Genomic DNA, 20085 nt, shown 5'->3' with positions numbered 1-20085 from the left:
TAGGTAAGGACAGAAAAAATAAGTTAAAAAAAACCTTACTTCTTAATGCTGTTCTCTACTGCACTTAGTTGTCTATCATGCTCTGCACGGTGCCACTCACAAGGACAGCAATATTCATAATCATGTGGTTCACAATATCGATCAGTTTTACACAGTTTGCAGCCATTACATACATGATCCTTAGGTGAACCTTTATGGAAACACAAAGTATGATTTTCACTGCTTTTTAGATTTACTTTCTACACACATCTTTTTTTTTTTTTTTTTTGCCCTTATCCAAAATTTTAAAAACGAATACTGCCTAGCAAAGTGCCTAGCATATAGAAAGGTTCCAATACATTTAGGTTGAACAGAATAATGAACACTACAGTAATTCTTAAGACAAAATAGATCCTGAGCTATTACACTTACATGACACTATTTTTGTTTCTATAAATTACTCTTCTATCTGAAAGTGTTAACTTGTAACCAGAAGTTACACATTTACAATAATCAACAATTAAAACTGTGTGGTTTATTTGGTAGCTATACGCAAGACAAATGGGATATAATTATTAGCATTAAAAAAGATTACTTAATAGAATAATTCATGAAATGGTTTAATGAGAATATTAAAAGAATATAACAGTTAATTACCTCTGCTAGTTAATTCAGTTACCTCACAGCTATTTTTATTCATTTATTCATTTATTTTTAAAGATTTTATCTTTTAATTAAAAAAAATTTTTTTAATGTTTATTTTTGAGAGAGACAGAGTGAGAGTGGGGGAGGGGCAAGGAGCTACAGAGGGAGACACAGACACAGAATCTGAAGCAGGCTCCTGGCTCCCAGCTGTCAGAGCAGAGCCTGAGGTGGGGGCTCGAACCCATGAATCTCGAGATCATGACTTGAGCTGAAGTTGGACACTTGACCAACTGAGCCATCTAGTTATTCAGAGTTTATTTTTAAGCAATCTCTATACCCACTGTGGGGATCAAACTCACAATCCTGAAATCAAGACTCACATGCTCCACTGACTGAGCCAGCCAGATGCCCCCCTCTACAGCTATTTTTAAACTGCTTGGAACATGAATATACTATGAATGTGGCACAGGTGTGGGGCCCTAGCTCCCTTAGAACGAAAGCATGACCACCTTTAACATTGGTTTGAGAATATAGAAGAGCACATATAATTGATAGAAACTAAAATTGTCATTTTATAAAGTATCAAAAAACTACAGAATGGAATTTTATAAAACATCTTATAAAACTTTTATTTCTTCTATGATTTTGTCTCTAATTTAACAATGTTTCTGAACATATATTAAGACAAATAGATAAAGAATTTCTTTTAAAAGATGAGCTAATAAGATCTCCTAGTCTCTCCTGGGAGTGAAAGGTGTTTCTGATCCAGTATACAGTAATGACATCTTTTTTTTTTTTTAAACAAGACTAATGAAGAGGAACCAAGCTATTTTCAATAACAATGAACATGTATTAGAAATTAGTGTTAAGTCACTATCTTCATGCAATAAAAACAAATGCTTTCAGTTCGATTTTCCCCTAAGACTTAGCAGGATATATTTTTTTTTGTTTAAATGGATTTCTACATTCAAAACATAATTTTAACATCTAAGTAATTTGGTATCATAGTTTAAAACTTCACTTATCCTGTATTTATCACTTACATCACATTATTTCAATTAACAATTATTGAGTGCCTACTATGTATATGTGACACAACTCCTGACACCAAGAATTTTCAATCTACTGAAGAAGACAGGATGTATGTAGGCACGTAAGTATTATAAGATCAGGATGAGGTGCCTGGGTGGTTCAGTTGGTTAAGCCTCCGACTTCGACTCAGGTCATGATCTTAAGGTTCGTGAGCTTGAGCCCCACAATGGACTCTTTGCTGTAGCAGAGAGACCCTACTGGATCCTCTCTCCCAGTCCCTCTCTGCCCCTCCCCAAATGGCACATGTGAGTGTGTGCATGTGTGTGTGTGTGCGTGGGAACGCTCTCTCAAAATGAAGTAAAAATTAAAAACAAGAAAACCAGAACAGGATGTGGGTATCAGACACTTATATTCTAGAGATATCACCCCCTATGTCTGCTTACCTGGATGGGAACACACAGAACAATGGGCCAGTTTTTTAATAACTACTGGCTGTGGATCAGAGAAAGAAGGTTTTTCATTCCACTGAGTAAATCTGTAAAGGAAAATGATTTTAAAAGGAAAACAAAACAAAACAAAACAAAAACAAGGTCACCAAAATGCCATGCTCTCAAAGGTCAGCCTATTCTGTTCCCTTACCACCTGTCTCATTTTCCCTTTGCAGGAGATGAAGTTGCTGGCCCAGCCTGTGAAAACTCTCAGTCTATGTACCTCAATTTAAAAATGTGGTTCCAAAGACAACAGAATTGCAACAGGGGGAAGAGAGAATCAGACAGTCACAGAGGAAAAGAGAAGGAGGACACAGGAGGGGGAGGAGAGGGAGGAGGCAGGAGAGAGAGGAAGGGTGAGGGAAGAGAGAAAAAGAGTATGTGTATATGTGTTCACGTGTATACTCTTGTATTCATTTTTTTTTTTTTTAAGAATCCTAAGTTAGGCAGCAATATGTAGAGAGAATGAGATGTATATACCTGTTTGATCTCTCTTCTGTGTGCCACAGTATAAAACAAATAGAATCATGTACATGAACATTACCCTGTATCAGGAATTGGGAGCAGGGTAAAGGATAAAACTAAATAGAACATCAAACTTCTGGGTAAAAATTGTTTAAAAAATCTAGACCATTTGAAATTATCATTTTCTTAAAATCTTATGCAAGCAGCAAAAACATTACCTGTTAAATGAGTGATTTTAAAGAAAATGCTTTCAGGGGCGCCTGGGTGGCGCAGTCGGTTAAGCGTCCGACTTCAGCCAGGTCACGATCTCACGGTCCGTGAGTTCGAGCCCCGCGTCAGGCTCTGGGCTGATGGCTCAGAGCCTGGAGCATGTTTCCGATTCTGTGTCTCCCTCTCTCTCTGCCCCTCCCCCGTTCATGCTCTGTCTCTCTCTGTCCCAAAAATAAATAAACGTTGAAAAAAAAAATCCTTAAAAAAAAAAGAAAATGCTTTCAGCTAAAATGTCCACTGAATAAAAAGTTAATTTTATTTTTGGCCAAAATTCTAGGTAACATAAAACCACCAAGGGGATAGTTAAGTATTCATCATAAAACATAAGTGCTCTGAATTATATTCCTCTGCTTATAGAAGTTAAAGTTCGAATAAAAAGCCAAATTATCTCTTTAGTACCTTGTGCAGGATCTGACACCAGGAGTTATTATTTGGCTTTTGGAATTTCTGATTCATTTATTACAAAGACCAAGTATAAGCTTGCTAAAAATTAGCATTAATAGATGCTGGTTAAATACACAGAAACTTCAAATGTGGAAGAAAAAAAAAAACCTAGGGGGAAAGTCAGTCTAAATTAATCAGTTAGAATGGCACATAATGATAATGTAATTTTATGTAATGTAAGAAAATGTAATTTTATTCTCTTCAAGTGTTCAAACATTTCATAAAATGTTGCCAAAAATACATACTTGCTGAAACTATTACAATAAGAATGATCTGTAGTTAGTCAAGTGCCATACCTTCTTGCTTTTTATTCTTTATATTATTCTTCACATTCCCAAATGATTCCAGGTCAAAGTATATCTTTTTTTTTTCCTGCTTTGGCATCATATTCACTGATACCAATAATGGATATATTGAAGTCTTAGATCTATCAGTAGCTTTATAGCTTTCGAAGGAGCACAACAATTTCAAGTTTTTTTCATGGCCATTCCTTCTTGATTTCTACAACTTAATGTTTCCTTTCATGCACTCACCATCTCAAACCTATTGGAGGCCAAGACTGCTTTAAGTCTCCTAGTTATCCCAGTTCCTTCTTATTCATTTGACACTTTATCATTAATATTAATTTTAAAATAAATATTAAAAAATTAATATTAACACAGACTTGCTTTCATTAAGTAAACATAATTCACATGGTTTCAAAATTAAATAGCACAGTTGGTAAACTTCCATATATTCTGTACCTTAATTGTCTTGAATCCTCAAATTGTATAGACTAAATCAATTAGAATTTATATATTACTAAATATGTGGCTATAGAAGAAAGGGCACTCAAGGAAAAATTTTGACCAAGTGTTACTTATTAAATATTTGCAATATGTCAGGCATTTCACTTATAGAGTATATGATATCAAAATATTTTATATAGAAAATAATTTTAAATAAAAATTATTTTATAGTTATGTTTACCTTTACTTGGTGGCAAAATAGTCTAAAATAGCCTGTGGTAAAAGCCCGAGGTTATAAATAAACACATTTGGCATCTTACTACTTGTGTTTGTAGTGACCTAATAATGAAAAAAATACAATATGGCTTAGGACACATACTTTCATCTTTTCTTTAAAAAAACCTCACAATAAATAAAAATCAGTGATTTTGTTTATTTATTATTATTTTTTAAATCTGTGATTTTAAATGAAAATATAGAGGAGCTTAAAAATACAAAACTCTGTCTCAGAAAGCATAATACTTTTTGAAATATTTACTATTCAGTTCAAAAAGAATAAATGTCTAATGTCACAAGAAAGTTTTAGTTACCTTTGAAGTAAACTTTGCCCTTTCAAAATCTGTATAAGTTTTAATGCTTGCTCTTTTCCAACTCCAGGGACTCCCTTTCAGAAAGTGGAAAAGAAATGCCAATGTTAATCACAGGGGAATGGAGAAATAAAGTATGGCATATCCTGCAGTCTGAGATTGTGCAGCTGACAGAATAAGGTAACTAGGTCACGATAGGAAAAGATGTGCAAGGTACACTGCCATGTGTAAAACAAAGATCGCAGAATAGCTCACCCTGTGATCTAAATTTGCTAGTAAAATAACTACTACATCATCCATTAATCTATGCAAACAACAAAGTCACAGGGTTATATACTTAACTGCTGACAGCAATTATTTTAAGGGAGGGAGGAAAAGAATTTTAGAAGGCTTTTACTTTTTATGTTAATTACTTTACTTTGATAATCTTTTAATTTGATCTACTTCAAGTTATATTTGTAATCAGAAAAAGCATGCTCATTTACTCTGATGAACATTTAATATTTAAAAACTCGGATATCAAAAGAGAACAATGTTCTTCCAAGTTAACTCTTGAAATGAAAACTTAAGAAAAATGAAAACAAGTGTTAACTGTCCAACACACAATAAAATGTCAATAAATGTATACCTGCAGGACAATTTCTTGTTTAAGTCATCCAGTTCCTAGAGAAGTTTATGCATGTATCCTTATAAGCAGGGCTGCCATTTAGCAATGTGCACTGGGACAGACATACCAGTGTTAAGAATACTTCCTAATTGGTTAATAAATATTCATTGCACAAGCATCCTAAGTGCCTGCTGGCAAAGGGGTCTCCCCTCCAGTCTGAATCTCCTTCCCAACCCACTTACAGTCAGGATCAGCCTACTAAGAGGGTCACACCTGGCCTAAGAGTGGTTCCCAGAAGTCTGTTTCATGGCTACAGCCTGTATCTTTGCATACAGGTTGCTACAGATTTTGTATACCACCCTTCTTATATTAGCATTTAGCTACATCTTAAGCTTTTTGAAGGTAAATCATGTTAGTCCATAAGTCTTACAAATCTTTAAGTAGAACAATATAAATGGATAGTGGTTTCGTTACAAAGGATAGAAAATGTCAAAATAGCTAAGGTTAATGCATAATGTAACACCACTATAGCTAAAATTGGTTTCTGTGAGTTTAATTTTGCGAATTTTTTCTTACTTTCAACATTCAGCTGTTTCTAGACTTTAATTATTATATAATGACATACGGGAAATAAAAATCTTCTATTTCAGAATGAGAACTATAATGAAATAATTATTTTTGTGTTATTTAAAAGTTTCCCTCTTCCTGCTTCCTTTAGATACTACTTAAAAGAGTGATTTCTCTAAGTCAGTCAGAGACAGATATGATATGTTTTCACTCATATGCGGATCTTGAGAAACTTAACAGAAGACCATCGGGGAAGGGAAGGGGCAAAAAATACTTACAAACACAGAGGGAGGGAGGCAAACCATAAGACACTCTCAAATACAGAACAAACTGAGGGTTGATGGGGGTGGGGGAGAGGAGAAAGTGGGTGATGGGCACTGAGGAGGGCACTTGTTGGGATGAGCACTGTGTGTTGTATGTAAGCCAATTTGACAATACATTATATTAAAAATAAATTTAAAAATAGTGATTTCTCTGATCACTGAGGACATAAGTTAGAAATGAGGGTTAATAATTTTAGTATCCTATTTTTTCCCTCTCCCCTAAGCTCTGATAAAAAAATATATATATTCTCTCTCTCTATATATATATTATATATGTATATATATATATATAATATATATATGTCATTCTTCTTTAGACTTCTCTTGGGGATTGGGGTGCCTGGGTGGCTCAGCTGGTTAAGCATCTGACTTCAGCTCAGGTCACGACCTCGCGGCTCGTGAGTTCGTGCCCTGCATCGGGCTCTGTGCTGACAGCTCAGAGCCTGGAGCCTGCTTTGGATTCTGTGTCTCTCTCTCTTTTTCTGCCCCTTCCCTGCTTGCACTCTCCCTCTCTCTCAAAAATAAACAAACATTAAAAAATAAATAAAATTATAGACTTCTCTTGGGGATGGAATATGTAGTCTAACAAGGGATTCAGTAAGAATACAGAAATGATCAGTAAGGACATGATGACAGGACTACATACTAAGAACTACCAGACAAATCATTCAATATTTTTAAATATACTTAAGAATGGGGTTATCCTTGTAATGCTTAATTTATCACTCACCTATTAGTACACCTATTTGTTTATTGTGCATCTTAAATAAAATGTTTTCATGAATAAAACTCAGTGCAATGCTAAGAAGCAAGGAGGGATGAATGGCTTACCCCAATAATTACATCGCCTAGCAACAGTAATAACATTGAGCATGTGCAGTTGGAAAGCTGGAAGACTGAAAACCACAAAATAGACAAAACAGTGATAGAAACTAATATTGGTATGATATGAGGAAAGAGTGATTCCTATACATTTTTAAAACGGCGGTAAAACTTGAATGTGAATCTCTTAGTCTAGAGTAAGTCTTAAAGTCTTGATCTTCAAGCTGTGGGACTAGTTACTATTCCATTCTCATTTGCAACATTCAGTGTCACAAGGAACCAGCTTTTTAATGCCACTTGAAATGCTGGTTCTTTTAGTTACTGAGTTGTTTATTATGCCTAAAATTATACTCTAAGTTAGGTTATTAATCATATAGCCATATTATTTTCATATTTATGCAGCATGTAAGACATCAAAAAAGATACACTGTGACCAGTAAGTAAATATGACAATCTAAGTGTACCTTGGGGAGATAATCACAGCCAAGTAGTATCGCCAGTCCGACCAGAGCCTCTCTATCCAAACCTAGTTTACTCTTGATAGATGGCATTGTGTAACAATCAACATGTGGATCCTGGAAGAAACTACAGATTTAGTTTCATCTTCAAAAAGTAAACATTTATACATTAAGCATTACAAAAACTAATTGGTCAGAGTTATCTCTAAATGCTTAATTATTCCTTAAAGTTAAGTGGGAAAAATTGTGCTGATCACCAGGATCTTCAGACTCCAACACTTCAATATCCGGAAATAAAGTCATAGTTTCAAAAATGGCTTAAAAAATAAACTATTATAGTCAAAATGTTCCTCTTTATTATTTTTGATGTTTTACAAAATATTTTCCATTTACAAAATTACACACTGTAAAGTGTATATTATAAAAAGTAAACATTCCCAGTAAGTGCATCATCTAAAATTAACTATTAGTGGGGCCCCTGGGTTCAGTCAGTTAAGCATCTGACTTTGGCTCAGGGAATGATCTCACAGTTCGTGAGTTCAAGCCCCATGTCTGGCTCTGTGCTGACAGTGAGGAACCTGGAGCCCGGAGCCCACTTCAAGTTCTGTGTCTCCCTCTCTCTCTCTGCCCTTCCCTGCTCACACTTTGTCTCTCTCTGTCTCAAAAATAAACACCTAAAAAATTAACTATTATTAATAGTGTAGCGCATGTTCTTTCAAAAAACACTTTGACGCATAAATACAAATATTATTAGCTATATTTTTAAGCAAAAATAGAATTATATGGAAGTGCTACTTTGTAACATGTTTTTGCTTGCTAATATATCTTTAATATCAGTAATACGTATCTTTTTAATGACTGCTTGTTATTACATTATAATGGACTCTGAGGCAATGTTTCTCAGTGAGCACACAATGAACATTTTCAGAGAGGTAACAGAATTGTCTGGCAAAAGGTTTTTAGCTTTCCGGGCTCCAATCTACCAAATGTCTGTTGTCTTGGCCAACTTTGAAAAGTTACAACCAAAATTTCCCCTGACCTCTCTGAGAACCATGGCTGTATTCAACCATTCCCTAGAAATGGGCATTTGGGTTGTCTGCCACATTTTTGTAATTACTAATAATGTTGCAGTTAACATCCTCATACATCTCTTCTTGCATATTTGGAGGTGTTGTTGAAGATAAATTACTAAAAATGGAAATCTGGGGTCAAAGCAAAACATTTCATATGCATTTTTATAATATATTATCAAAACATTTAGAATTAAACCATGTGAAACAAATCAAGCCCTTAAGAGAGAAATGCACATTTCAAAGAAAATGAACTATGCGTCAATGATATTTGTAACAACAGTAAACATTTATTTCATTTAGCAATTGCTGTGTGCCAGGTATTGTGGTAATCATTTTACACATATTGTTTCATTCCATCATTTAATAATCCCTTTTAAAAAGGTACTTTGTGAAACAAATGCTGACAGAGAGAAAGAAACAAAGGTACCTTGGTATTCATAGAGAAATTCCTATAAACAGTCTGGGCTCCATATAGGAAAGCATCCCCATCATTGGTGAGGCAGCCGTCCACATAACCACTGGCATTAAGATAAGCACACATGGCTTCAGCTTCCCCAGCAGCTTGGACCCAGGGAATTCCTAAGCATTCCAGCATATCAAGGCACTGGAAAGAAAACGTAGGAGCAAGATATCTAAGACCATTTTTATTGCTCTTTCTTTCAGTGTTTAACTGATTTCTACATGACAAATATTAACTATTTAAGTGTTTTACAAATTCTGATATTTAAGAAATAACTGGAAATTTAAATACTGAATACTTTATGGCATTACAGAATGATTGCTTAACTTTAGGTGTGACAATAAGAAATGTACTGTTGTTATGTTTTTGTTTATTTTTAAGAGCCCTTATCTTTTAGACAAAGATAATGAAATATTGAGACTGAAGAAATATTGTGTCTGGGATTTGCTCCAGAACGACATGGGAGAAGGGACTGAGTGGGGACATAGGTGAAACAAGAGTTGATAATTGTTTAAGATTGATGATAATTGTTTAATTACTTTTGTGTTGATTTAACATTTTCTATAATGAACTTAAAAAATTTTAACGTCCATTAAAAAGTAATCCATATTCAGGATGCCTGGGTGGCTCAGTCAGTTAAGTGTCTGACTCCTGATTTTGGCTCAGGTCTTGATCTCATGGTACTCACAGTTCGTGAGTTCGAGCACCACATTGGGCTCTGTGCTGACAGTGCAGAGTCTGCTTGGGATTTTCTCTTTCCCTCTCTCCCTGCCTCTCCCCCATTTGTGCTGTCTCTCTCTCTTGAAATAAATAAACTTTAAAAAAGCACTCCACATTCAATTAAAAATTAATTTAAAAATATTCAATTTGCATTTTGGTCAATGTTATCTCAAGATTAAAGAGAAATATCTTCTAAATGATTAATAGTTAATCACAGTAAGATTTAGTATCTGCAAAATAACAAAAATTCTTCTCCCATGATGGGAGCTCTTCCCATGAGCGCTTCCAAAGAAGATACTATTATCCAATTTTACTTGAGACCTTAAGGTTCTTTTTTCTTCCTCTATCATGTCTGTACAATGAAACTCTCATGTTGTGGGAAACCAAGTGGGAGCCAGTTGTTGATTTGCTCCTAGAAGTCAATTGTCTGTGCAAGCGATTTCTTTCTATCAATTTGCTGACTCATGAACAATCCTCTGTGAGTTTTCCTTGCATTATGAATTGAATCTGGATGAACAGCTTGTAATTTAGCCTTATAGCCTACTGCATTGTTTCTTGTCATTTTCACATTCCACATTGAGAAATACTGGGTATGGTCAGGAAAGATGCCTTTTTACCGGTAGTTTTAGAGACTGATAAAGTAAATATCATCTATTGCTTTAACTGACTGCTTGCATGCTACATTACATAATACAAACCTCTGCTAGATGTTGCCCAAGGTGGACAAGGTTCAAAAAGACAAAGTACTGTGTTAGAAAAAGAGTACTTTCCAGGACTCTGGCTGGGTGACTTTAGGGAGATAGAATTATCTTTTCATAATAAACAAAAGAATTTGGAAGTTATTTTCGATTCCTGCATTGTCATTCCAATTCTTCAAAAACCAGCACAGAATTTGGAAGGCTGGTTGTAAATTTTGCTATCCTAAGTGTCTGTCATGTGGGGTGGTATTGGAGGAAGACTAATTTGTGTTTTCATGCTTATACCTAAGAGACTGCAGTGGGTTAGCAGGAAGTAGGGCCTAGAAACTGAGGGTACAGAAATATAAAAATGAAAGTTTTATTCATTCAGGCAATACTGAACACTCACACAAAATGCTTAAGGACATCACAATTACTGCAATAAAGAAACAGAAATGGAACAATTTTCTCAAGAAGAGATGGACATCTTTTTGTTTTATACTGGGTATTAATGCCCTGAGTATACAGACCATGGATATTTCTAGGAACAGACTATACAAGAAATAATTAGAATCCAGTACAGATATTTTCTTCAACTACTGATAGTCATTAAGGTGGAAAAAGTCACCAACTGAAAACTATTTTTTAAAATCTTATGTGAATAGAAAATAAAATTTCAAGAAAAAATGATTAATTTATACAATATTGTTTAAAAGAAATGAACTTTTTAACCATAATTAAAAAGAAAATAGGGATATGAATTAAAAGCAAATATAATAAAGTTTATATCCTTAACATAAAGAAAACAAAAGAAAAAAATTTCTTTATCTTGGGGTTGTGAGTTTGAGCCCTGCATTGGGTATATAGATTACTTAAAAATAAAATCTGGGGGACCTAGATGGCTCAGTCGGTTGAGCAACCAACTTTGGCTCAGGTCATGATCTCATGGTTCACGATTTCGAGCCCTATGTTGGGCTTGGGCTTGTGCTGGGGCTCACAGCTCACTGCTGTCCCAATCCCACTTGGGATTCTCTGTCTCCCTCTCTCTGCCCCTCCCCATCTTGCACTCTCTCAAAAATAAATGAACATTTAAAATAAAAAAAAAAAATCTTAAAAAAAAAAGACCAATATATATTAAATATATATTATATGTACTCCTACATATTACATAAACAAAGAAATATCTTTTGTTTTTATATACTAAATAATACAAAGACAAACCTCCTACCACCTGATGTTCTTTGGGTGTACTGAAACTGCTTATCTCATATCTGTGCTGATGGAAAGTGACTGGCGAGAGCTATAAAATCATTCCTAAACTTTGGTCTGTCTGTCTGTCTATCTATCTATCTATCTATCTATCTATCCATCCATCCCACTTTGGGTAATTATGTTAAAATCCCAAATCACAAGAAAAAGCTATGTACACAAAAAAATCTTCATAAGTTCACATGTAATAGAAAACCGAAAAGCAAACCATATATGAAATGATGAGGGATGATTTCAGAGCTATTTATAGTATTTCATACATGTTGCACAACCATTACAAGTGATGGATTTGGAAAGAATGTGGCAAAGGCATATAAGGGTATGATAAGTTAACAGTCCAAGATAGAGGCACCTGGGTGGCTCAGTCGGTTAAGCAGCTGACTTTGGCTCAGGTCATGACCTCATAGTTGGTGGGATTGAGCCCTGTGTCGGGCTCTGTGCTGATGGCTCAGAGTCTGGAGCCTGCTTCGGATTCTGTGTCTCCCTCTCTCTCTCTCTCTCTCTGCCCCTCCCCCGCTAATGCTCTGTCTCTCTCAAAAATAAACATAAAAAAAAAAGTCCAAGATAAAAATCACTTGTGCACTATTAAAGGCAAGTTTAAAAAAATACATACATTTGAAGAGAGGCAAAATAATAGTTGCTTTTTATTTTTTTCATTATATATTTCATTATAGATGATCTCTCCATTTCTTAACTTCTATAAAAATACATATTTTGTAATATATAAGTGTATTAAAATATAACAATAAGTACTTTTAAAAATTAGAAAGTCCTAAATATATATTCTATATATGAACTATCATTAATTCTGAATGAGTGAAGTATGAATTAATTAGATCTCTATTCTGGGAATTCTTTAAGTGCTGAAGATGTCACAACAGGTAACATGTATTAACTCCCTACTATGCAGTGGTTGCTTTAAATATCAGATATTTTTAATTTTTCTAATTTTCACCCTATCCCTGCAAAGTGCTACTTTCCTCATTGCACAGGATAGGAAATGAGGCAGATATAATTTAAAAATCTTGCTCAACATCTCAGAATTTCTATATGCCAGAGCCAGGGCTTGAACTTGGTCAGTTTCACTACAGAATATCAACTTGTCTCTATACACACTGGCCTTCTATTTACAGTAAGTTTAGTGAGTATTAAAGATAATTATATAACAACCTTTATCAGAGTAAAATGTACTCACCACTTCATATGACAATTATTGAATCATATCTAAATGCTCACCTCTTTTAAGACTGATTTAAAATGTGATCTCCCTGTTTTCTGAGACCATGTTTTTCCAGAAGGCCCATACCGAGTCTGATTCCTCCTGCTTATGACATCAGCTTTCAGCTTTGGGGGTTCCCCTTCCATAACGAACACCAGTTTTACATCCATTAGCGTTAAATATGAGATACGAAAAAATAAGTTCCTTAAATATAAAAATTAATAATATATTAATCTTCATACACTGATAGTGAAAGTCTACACAGCAGTATGACATAATGGCAAGAACATCAGACTATTATCAAAAAGGTTACATACATGCAATAACATTTTATTTATTAACATTTTGCTTTAAGTGAACTGAGAAAACACTAAATGTTTTTAAGCAAGAGGGATTTATGATTGTTCTAAGTGCTACATGGAAAACAGTTTGGAGAAGGAGGAGGCCAGGAACTGAGGGAGGAAAACTCATGAGGAGGTCATTTCAGAACAAAGAGAGGGTGGTGGCAGTGAGGTGGTGCCTCTGGACATTGACCAAAGTTTATGAACACATGGTATATTCTGGAAGTAGAGCTGGCAAGACTTTCTGATAGATTGGATGTGAGGAGGGGTCAAACAGAGAGAATGGCTCCCAATTTTCTGGCTTCTAGTCGCCAAAGCATCCTAGTGGCTATGTTAAGCAGGCAGCTAGGTCTTTGAATCTGGAGCTCAAAGAGTAAGAAGTACAAATTTGTGAGTCATCAATTTAGAGATGGCAGAGGCAGACATGTTAATATATTTTAAAATCTCAAAACGTAAAGCAACAACAATAAACAAAGTGGAAACAAAACCAAGATATCATCTGCTGATACAATCATACATTTATATCCTAAGAACTTTTACTCTACCTGAGGTGGGGCTTCAGGACTGTTCCAATCATTTTTTTGACTGTCTGTGCTTCACATACCCAGAGACTCAGATCAACTGCAATGGTTTTCCCACCAAGATTATGCAAGTGGATGTGTTGTTTAACAGGCTCCAAAATTTGCCACAAGTCATTCACTCCCATTATGGTGATTATCTGCTGTTATTTGAAACACACTTCAAAAGACTGTTAAAAGACACAGAAGCGCAGAATAGAAATTCAAATAATATATGTTAGTTTAGGATAATTCATAAAGAGAGAATTCTTTTATTTATTTATTTATTATTTATTTATTTATTTCAGACGTCAGCCTTTCCTTTGTTTTTTCTTTTATTATGAAATGTATTGTCAAATTGGTTTCCATACAACACCCAGTGCTCATCCCAACAGGTGCCCTCCTCAATGCCCATCACCTACTTCACCTCCTGCCCACCCCACATCAACCCTCAGTTTATTCTCAGTTTTTAAGAGTCTCTTATGGTTTGGCTCCCTCCTTCTCTAACTGCCCCCTACACCAACCCCAAGTCAGCTTTTCCAAATGAATCAAGAACATCTGAAACATTAACAATGGTGGTAACTGACCTACTAGCTACAAAAATACTGATGTAACTAACGGAGTAAAAGCTATTTGCAAATTGTACCATGCTAAATCTACCCTTAAAAATCCACTCATTAACAAATATGGGTTTCTCTGTAGTACTGAAAAATAAAGTTATTTTAAAATTTAATGTAACCCAAATGTAAATGGTCTTGTCCCTCCTCATTCTTTCTTCTTCTCTATGTTCTCTTTAGCAGTGGTGGAGAATATTTTTCACATGGTTACATTAATATTAAATGAAACTTAGAAAATAAAAGGAAAAAACCCCAAAATGGTAAAACTGGCTTTGTTCCAGCTGTTAACAAGGGATAACACAAGCAGCCATGGGCACTGGGGATGCTGTAAATCATATCTGTCTACTTGAGAATTCACTCCTTGATTTTACATATCCAAAGCAAGAGTAGGACTAGTCCCCTACCATAATCAGGAAAAATAAGAAAACAAAAGCAAGAAAGCAGGCATGTTAAAGTAAACTAAAGAAAAAAAAAAAATCCCAAGGGGTCATTGCAGGAAAAGTCAATGGAAGATTGTTGGGGGGGGGGGGGGTGTGTGGACAGAAAATGGAGAGTTGGAAGGATATGCGATATCTTTTTAAAAAGAGCTTTGGCTTTTCAAATTGCAATGCCACACATACTCATTGTAGAAAAATAAAATAAAGTCTTCTAAAAGAACAAAGAATTTTAAATCACCTATAGTGCCACTATTCAAAGTAAACTAATGTTAAACTCTTCTGTGTACAAGACATTTTAAAGACAAAAGTGGCTTGAACTCTGGTATTCTAGCTTTGGTATTTTCTACAGTTGTTTTTCTTTACTAAACACCTGTATCTCTTTTTCTCTTACTTTGCTATTATTTGATAAGAGTATTATGTAGTATTTGCAGTGAAAATTCAGTTTGACTCTACAAACATAATCCAGATTACCATCCTCTGAAAATGACCTTAATTCATTCCAGAAACACAAAGTAGGATATAAAAAATATTACAAAAGGCTATCACCATGCAAAATGCAAAACCAATGCAAAGCCATTCTAAATTTAAAAAAAAAAAAAGCAAATTTTCTCAAATTGTACATGGCTGCAAAAATAAATAAATAAAGGCTGGAAGTATTGTTACTTTCTCTGCACTTCTCTGAATCTTAATTTTATAATGTGGCCAGTGCCACAGGTATTATTTTGTGCATTTATTTTTTATGAAGAACTGCACCAATATTTGCTGATATGTCACCTTACAAAGAATATACAGATTTAAATGCAAAGGATAAAGCATTAGGTAGTGAATGGTACCTCAGTATTAATATCGTCTACTTCACGTAAGAAGTCTCACTGGTTGAATGTGGCATTGTGGCATCAATTCAGAGATAGTTTTATCTCTTTGTTAATGTGAAAAGTTGTAGCTAATTCTGGAAAGAGTGGGGACATATATATTTTCTAATTCATTATTATGAAAGGAAACAAGGCTTCTAAGTCTTAAACATCAGAATGCATAAAATTCAGAAGTAGCAAGTTTGAGAGGGAAGTTCTTTTGACAGTTGCTTTTCTTTCGTGATTCAAGTTGTACACTGGAATGAATTGCTAACTGAAGGAAATTATGAGATTTTTCTCTCGGGCGCAACATTATAACTGATCATATTTCATTTAAATGTACCCCTGGTTCTAGCCTTCAAAATTTTAAATGCAGGTCTTCTGATTAGCAAAAGCTCTCCCAGGAATTTAGGATATCTCTTAGCTGTGTGCAGATTTATATAAAAAGATATCGACCATAGCACTGTTTATAACAGTGAAACAATGAGCAGAACCAAATGTCCATCAATAGAGGAGTATCTTTAATAAATTATGGTAGGTTGAAATAGAACAGATGATGCAGCAAAAAAATGGGATAGATCTACATGTACAATCTCCAAGTTTTAAAGTGAAAACAGGTACAACATAGATTATATTTCAGGGATGACTATAGTTCAGGAATGGGGACAAGAATTACTCTTCAAAATATACTCTCCTTTGTGCTAATTTTTTAAATAATCATATGTATGTATTACTTCTCAAATTAAAAAAAGTTTTAAAAAATGTAGTCCTATCTGGAGCACCTGGGTGGCTCAGTCAGTTAAGCATCTGACTCTTGGTTTTGGCTCAGGTCATGATCCCATAGTTTGTGAGTTTGAGCTCCATGTCAGTCTCTGTGTTGACAGTGTGCAGCCTGCTTGGGAGTTTTCTCCCCCTCTCTCTCTCAAAAAATAAACATAATTTTTTTTTAATGTGGTCCTATCTGTAAAAGGTTGGGGAAATAAAACAAGAAATCTTTAGATGGTTTGCATCTTGCCTAAAAATTACGAGACCAAATATGGCTAGAGTTCATGGGTCAAGTCAAAAAGCAAAGTTCTGCAAATATATAATACCTGATATCAAATCTGACTTCAGTATGGCTTTTTTAGGGATGAGAGACTCACATTTTCCGGTTTCTGTCATACCATCTAGGAGCTAGTCATGAAAACTTAGGCAAGGTGCATCCTTTCCTCTGGCCTTTCCAGTTTGCAAGTTCCTTCCTTTTTGTCTTACCTCTAAAGCTTCATTACATGATTTTACTAATATTACATAATATTATTCACTACATAATATTACTAGTATATATGTAATGAACAAAGATTGCCATCTTGTGCAGTGTTGTTTACGGTGGCACACATAAGCATACATTTATGTAAAGGACTGCCATGCATATTATATTCCTTCCGAAGGCTGTAGAAAGAAAAGAGACATTGATGAGGCAGCCTCTTGATTACACACTGTTGTCCTCTAAATATTTCAAGCACATTAGGAACGTTTTGCAAAGACTTTAATGGAATATTATTCACTAGGGCAGCCATGCCTAGAAAAAAGTAAGCTTGGAATTAATTCTACTAAAACATTAAAATTCCACAGATTGGATCCCTTAATCAACATAGAGAGGGCTTTTAACTAAGCCCATAAATAGTATTTTTAGTATAAATATTACGCTTAAAACTTAATTCTTCATGCTATTTTATTTTCTTTTGTCAGAATAAACCTGGTTCAAAGGATGATCATCACAGTTATGTCACAAAACAACCAGCACTGGTAGTTGAACAGATACCTGTAACGTCTACCTAGAACATGTTTTAGTTATTCCTTTATTAAAATGGGAGTGAAGACTACAAAATGTAACTACAGCTATTTAAACACAACTGTTAAGAACAATGTAGGCAAAAAGAAAAAGAGTAGCAGAATTATCTGTTGGTTCCAGAAAAGCAAAATCTGACTATCTCTGAGCTAAAGTGTTCTCTTCTCCAATTTTCCTGAGTTATGTGGTATGTTCCAGAAAAATGTCTCTTTCGTTGCCAATCTTTTTGGTCACCGTATTTAAAATCCATCTCAAAGCTTTTAAAACCACTTTGATCCCTTAACCTACAGTCCCTGTGTATAGATACATGGATTTGAAAAAGGTGAATCTCTCTTGTGCTCCCCAAGCACACTCCTATAAAGTAGTAATGCTCTGTTTCTTTCATAAGCATGGAAGAATTGTTGCTATTGTGAAATATGCCTTTTTGACCATTTTCTCTGAATGACAGGAATCAAGGGGACATTTTTATAGGAGCTAGACATGCCCCAACAAATCTTTTTTCTCTGAGTAACTTTACATTAATGAACTTCTATTAGACCTTCTTGAATTACTGCAAGGCTCTACACAGCCTCGACTACTTTTAACTAATAATAATAATAATAATAATAATAATAATAATGAATTAGAACTATGCCAAGCAACATGTTAAAAGGATTGGGAGTGGGCATGGGATATGGAAAGTGAGCAAAAGGAATTATAGGAAGAATATTTTTAGAATCAGTTAGAGGCAGACTACACCAAAAAGGACATTACTGCTGAGTGTCCTTTGAAGAGTCTATAATGAACTCTTTTAATAATATATAATGAACTCTCCCTAATAATATTTTCCCCACTTCATCGGACATCTCCACTGAGCTCTTAACTAAACATCTAATTGCCTACTTTACCTTCACATGGATGCATAACAGGCATCCAACTCTTGATTTCATCTCTCCCCAGAACTGTTTTACTTATCTCTCCACAATATCCAGTTGCTTAGGCCAAAAACCTAGCCGTCCTCTTTGATTCTCCTCTTTACTTGGTTCCCCAACACCCATTCCATCAGCAAGTCCTCTACCTCCAAAATATATCCTAAATCCCTATTTCTAATGATAGTCCCCCCCTGCCCTGCGTTTTCCTGTATACAACTGTAACAGTCACCCAACTGGCCTCCCTGCTTCTACTTTTTACATCCCTCCACTTCTATGAAAACAATCGTTTTCATAGAAGCCAGAGAGATCCTGTTTGAAAATCTAAAGCATATGCTTTAAAATCATCTTCTTGTTTGTACATATTAATTTACTTATGTTGATATCTTATAGCCAGTTATACAATGCAAAAAATATTAATGTAGAATTACATTAAGTGTTCTACATGCAGTACATTATTTTAAAATACTATTTTTAGGATTATTTTCATTAGACCTATGATCTAAATTGGTTAAGTTTAAAATGCATGTTTTTTGAAAATCACTCATAAAAGCAGAATATACAAAAAGAATATCCCAATAGTTCTGAAAGGGCAAAATTATATGAAATGTGTATTTTATGAAAAACAACACCACAACATGTTTTAAGAATGTAGTTAATACAAAATGTCTATTCTAATCATCTATTGTTTTCCACTTCTTTGCACCAATGCTTCCTCTGAACACTAAGTTGCAATGGGAAGATTGTAAAGGTATGTAAAGTTTCAAAAGGGACAGAACGCAACAGTTTTTAAGATATTCAAGTGCAACTACACTCAAAGATAGAACAGATGGTTTTTGAATGAGGTCATGATCACCCTGATGAGGTTACTCTAAAATAGCTCAGCATTAAGTAAAATTTAAATACCACATATATCAAACTCACCCAAAACTACATATAATTTTCCCTTATTTTTTAATAGGGTACAATTAAAAAAATTTGTGGTGTGGGATTTGGTGTCTACTCCCATATTTTATAATGTGATAATCTTACTGACATCAATCTGATCATGCAGTCAATATAAATTACATATAGTCTCTTTAACATATTAACAATTGCTGAGAATTAAAGTGACACAAGAATACTTACATGAATCAAAAACATCAGAATAACCCTAGCAAATAACTTTATAATGTATTAGTGGCTTCAATTTATTTAATTTACTGAAAGAGCATTAGACTTGGGATTGGAAACCTAGGATTTTGGTCTTGGATACTGAAGCTGTATGACCTTGGAAGACATTTAACCAACCCATCTACAAAATGAGAGGTAGGAAACCAGATGAACTATAAAACTCTAATATCCTTTGAATCTCATGACCAATTTTGGGTAAGTTGGTACTAAAATAAAATCACTCGATATTCGTTAGTATTGCTTGACAGAAAGAACATGAATTTCTAATTTAAAGAAAGGGCTCAAGAATCCACTTCAGGTTAAAACAAAACAAATCCTTTGATGTAACCATATGGTGCCCATAAATCAATTTATGCTCCTAAAACTTCCTTAAGAGCTAATAAGCTTTTATTGGTTAATTATAAAACTGAATGAGGTGAGAAAAGCACAGAACCTTGCTAATTTCACTAATGAATCAAATTTTAAAGAACATAAACAGAGGTCACTGGTTAGATTTATGCAAAAATACACATTTTGTTAGGCCAACAGTTTTCCAATTTT

The 20085-nt window shown here is 34.5% G+C and overlaps 1 protein-coding gene across 1 annotated transcript in view; it reads right to left on the bottom strand.

The window, feature by feature from the left end:
• Nucleotides 1–20085, bottom strand: part of GEN1 (GEN1 Holliday junction 5' flap endonuclease) — a 29120-nt gene that overhangs the window by 7229 nt on the left and 1806 nt on the right. The window contains exons 2-8 of the mRNA XM_040496125.1: nt 13720–13922; nt 12851–13037; nt 8916–9092; nt 7422–7532; nt 4642–4715; nt 2100–2191; nt 40–190 (exon numbers count right to left, since the gene is read on the bottom strand). Of these exons, the coding sequence (XP_040352059.1) occupies nt 40–190; nt 2100–2191; nt 4642–4715; nt 7422–7532; nt 8916–9092; nt 12851–13037; nt 13720–13880 (953 nt within the window). The 5' untranslated portion in view covers nt 13881–13922. The remainder of the gene's footprint in view (nt 1–39; nt 191–2099; nt 2192–4641; nt 4716–7421; nt 7533–8915; nt 9093–12850; nt 13038–13719; nt 13923–20085) is intronic.

This window comes from Herpailurus yagouaroundi, unplaced genomic scaffold, assembly GCF_014898765.1.
Source record: "Herpailurus yagouaroundi ecotype Mexico unplaced genomic scaffold, PumYag 188, whole genome shotgun sequence".
Classification (NCBI taxonomy): Eukaryota; Metazoa; Chordata; class Mammalia; order Carnivora; family Felidae; genus Herpailurus; species Herpailurus yagouaroundi.
The sequence above is the reverse complement of the archived record's forward strand: the minus strand, read 5'-3'. Positions and strand labels throughout refer to the sequence as shown.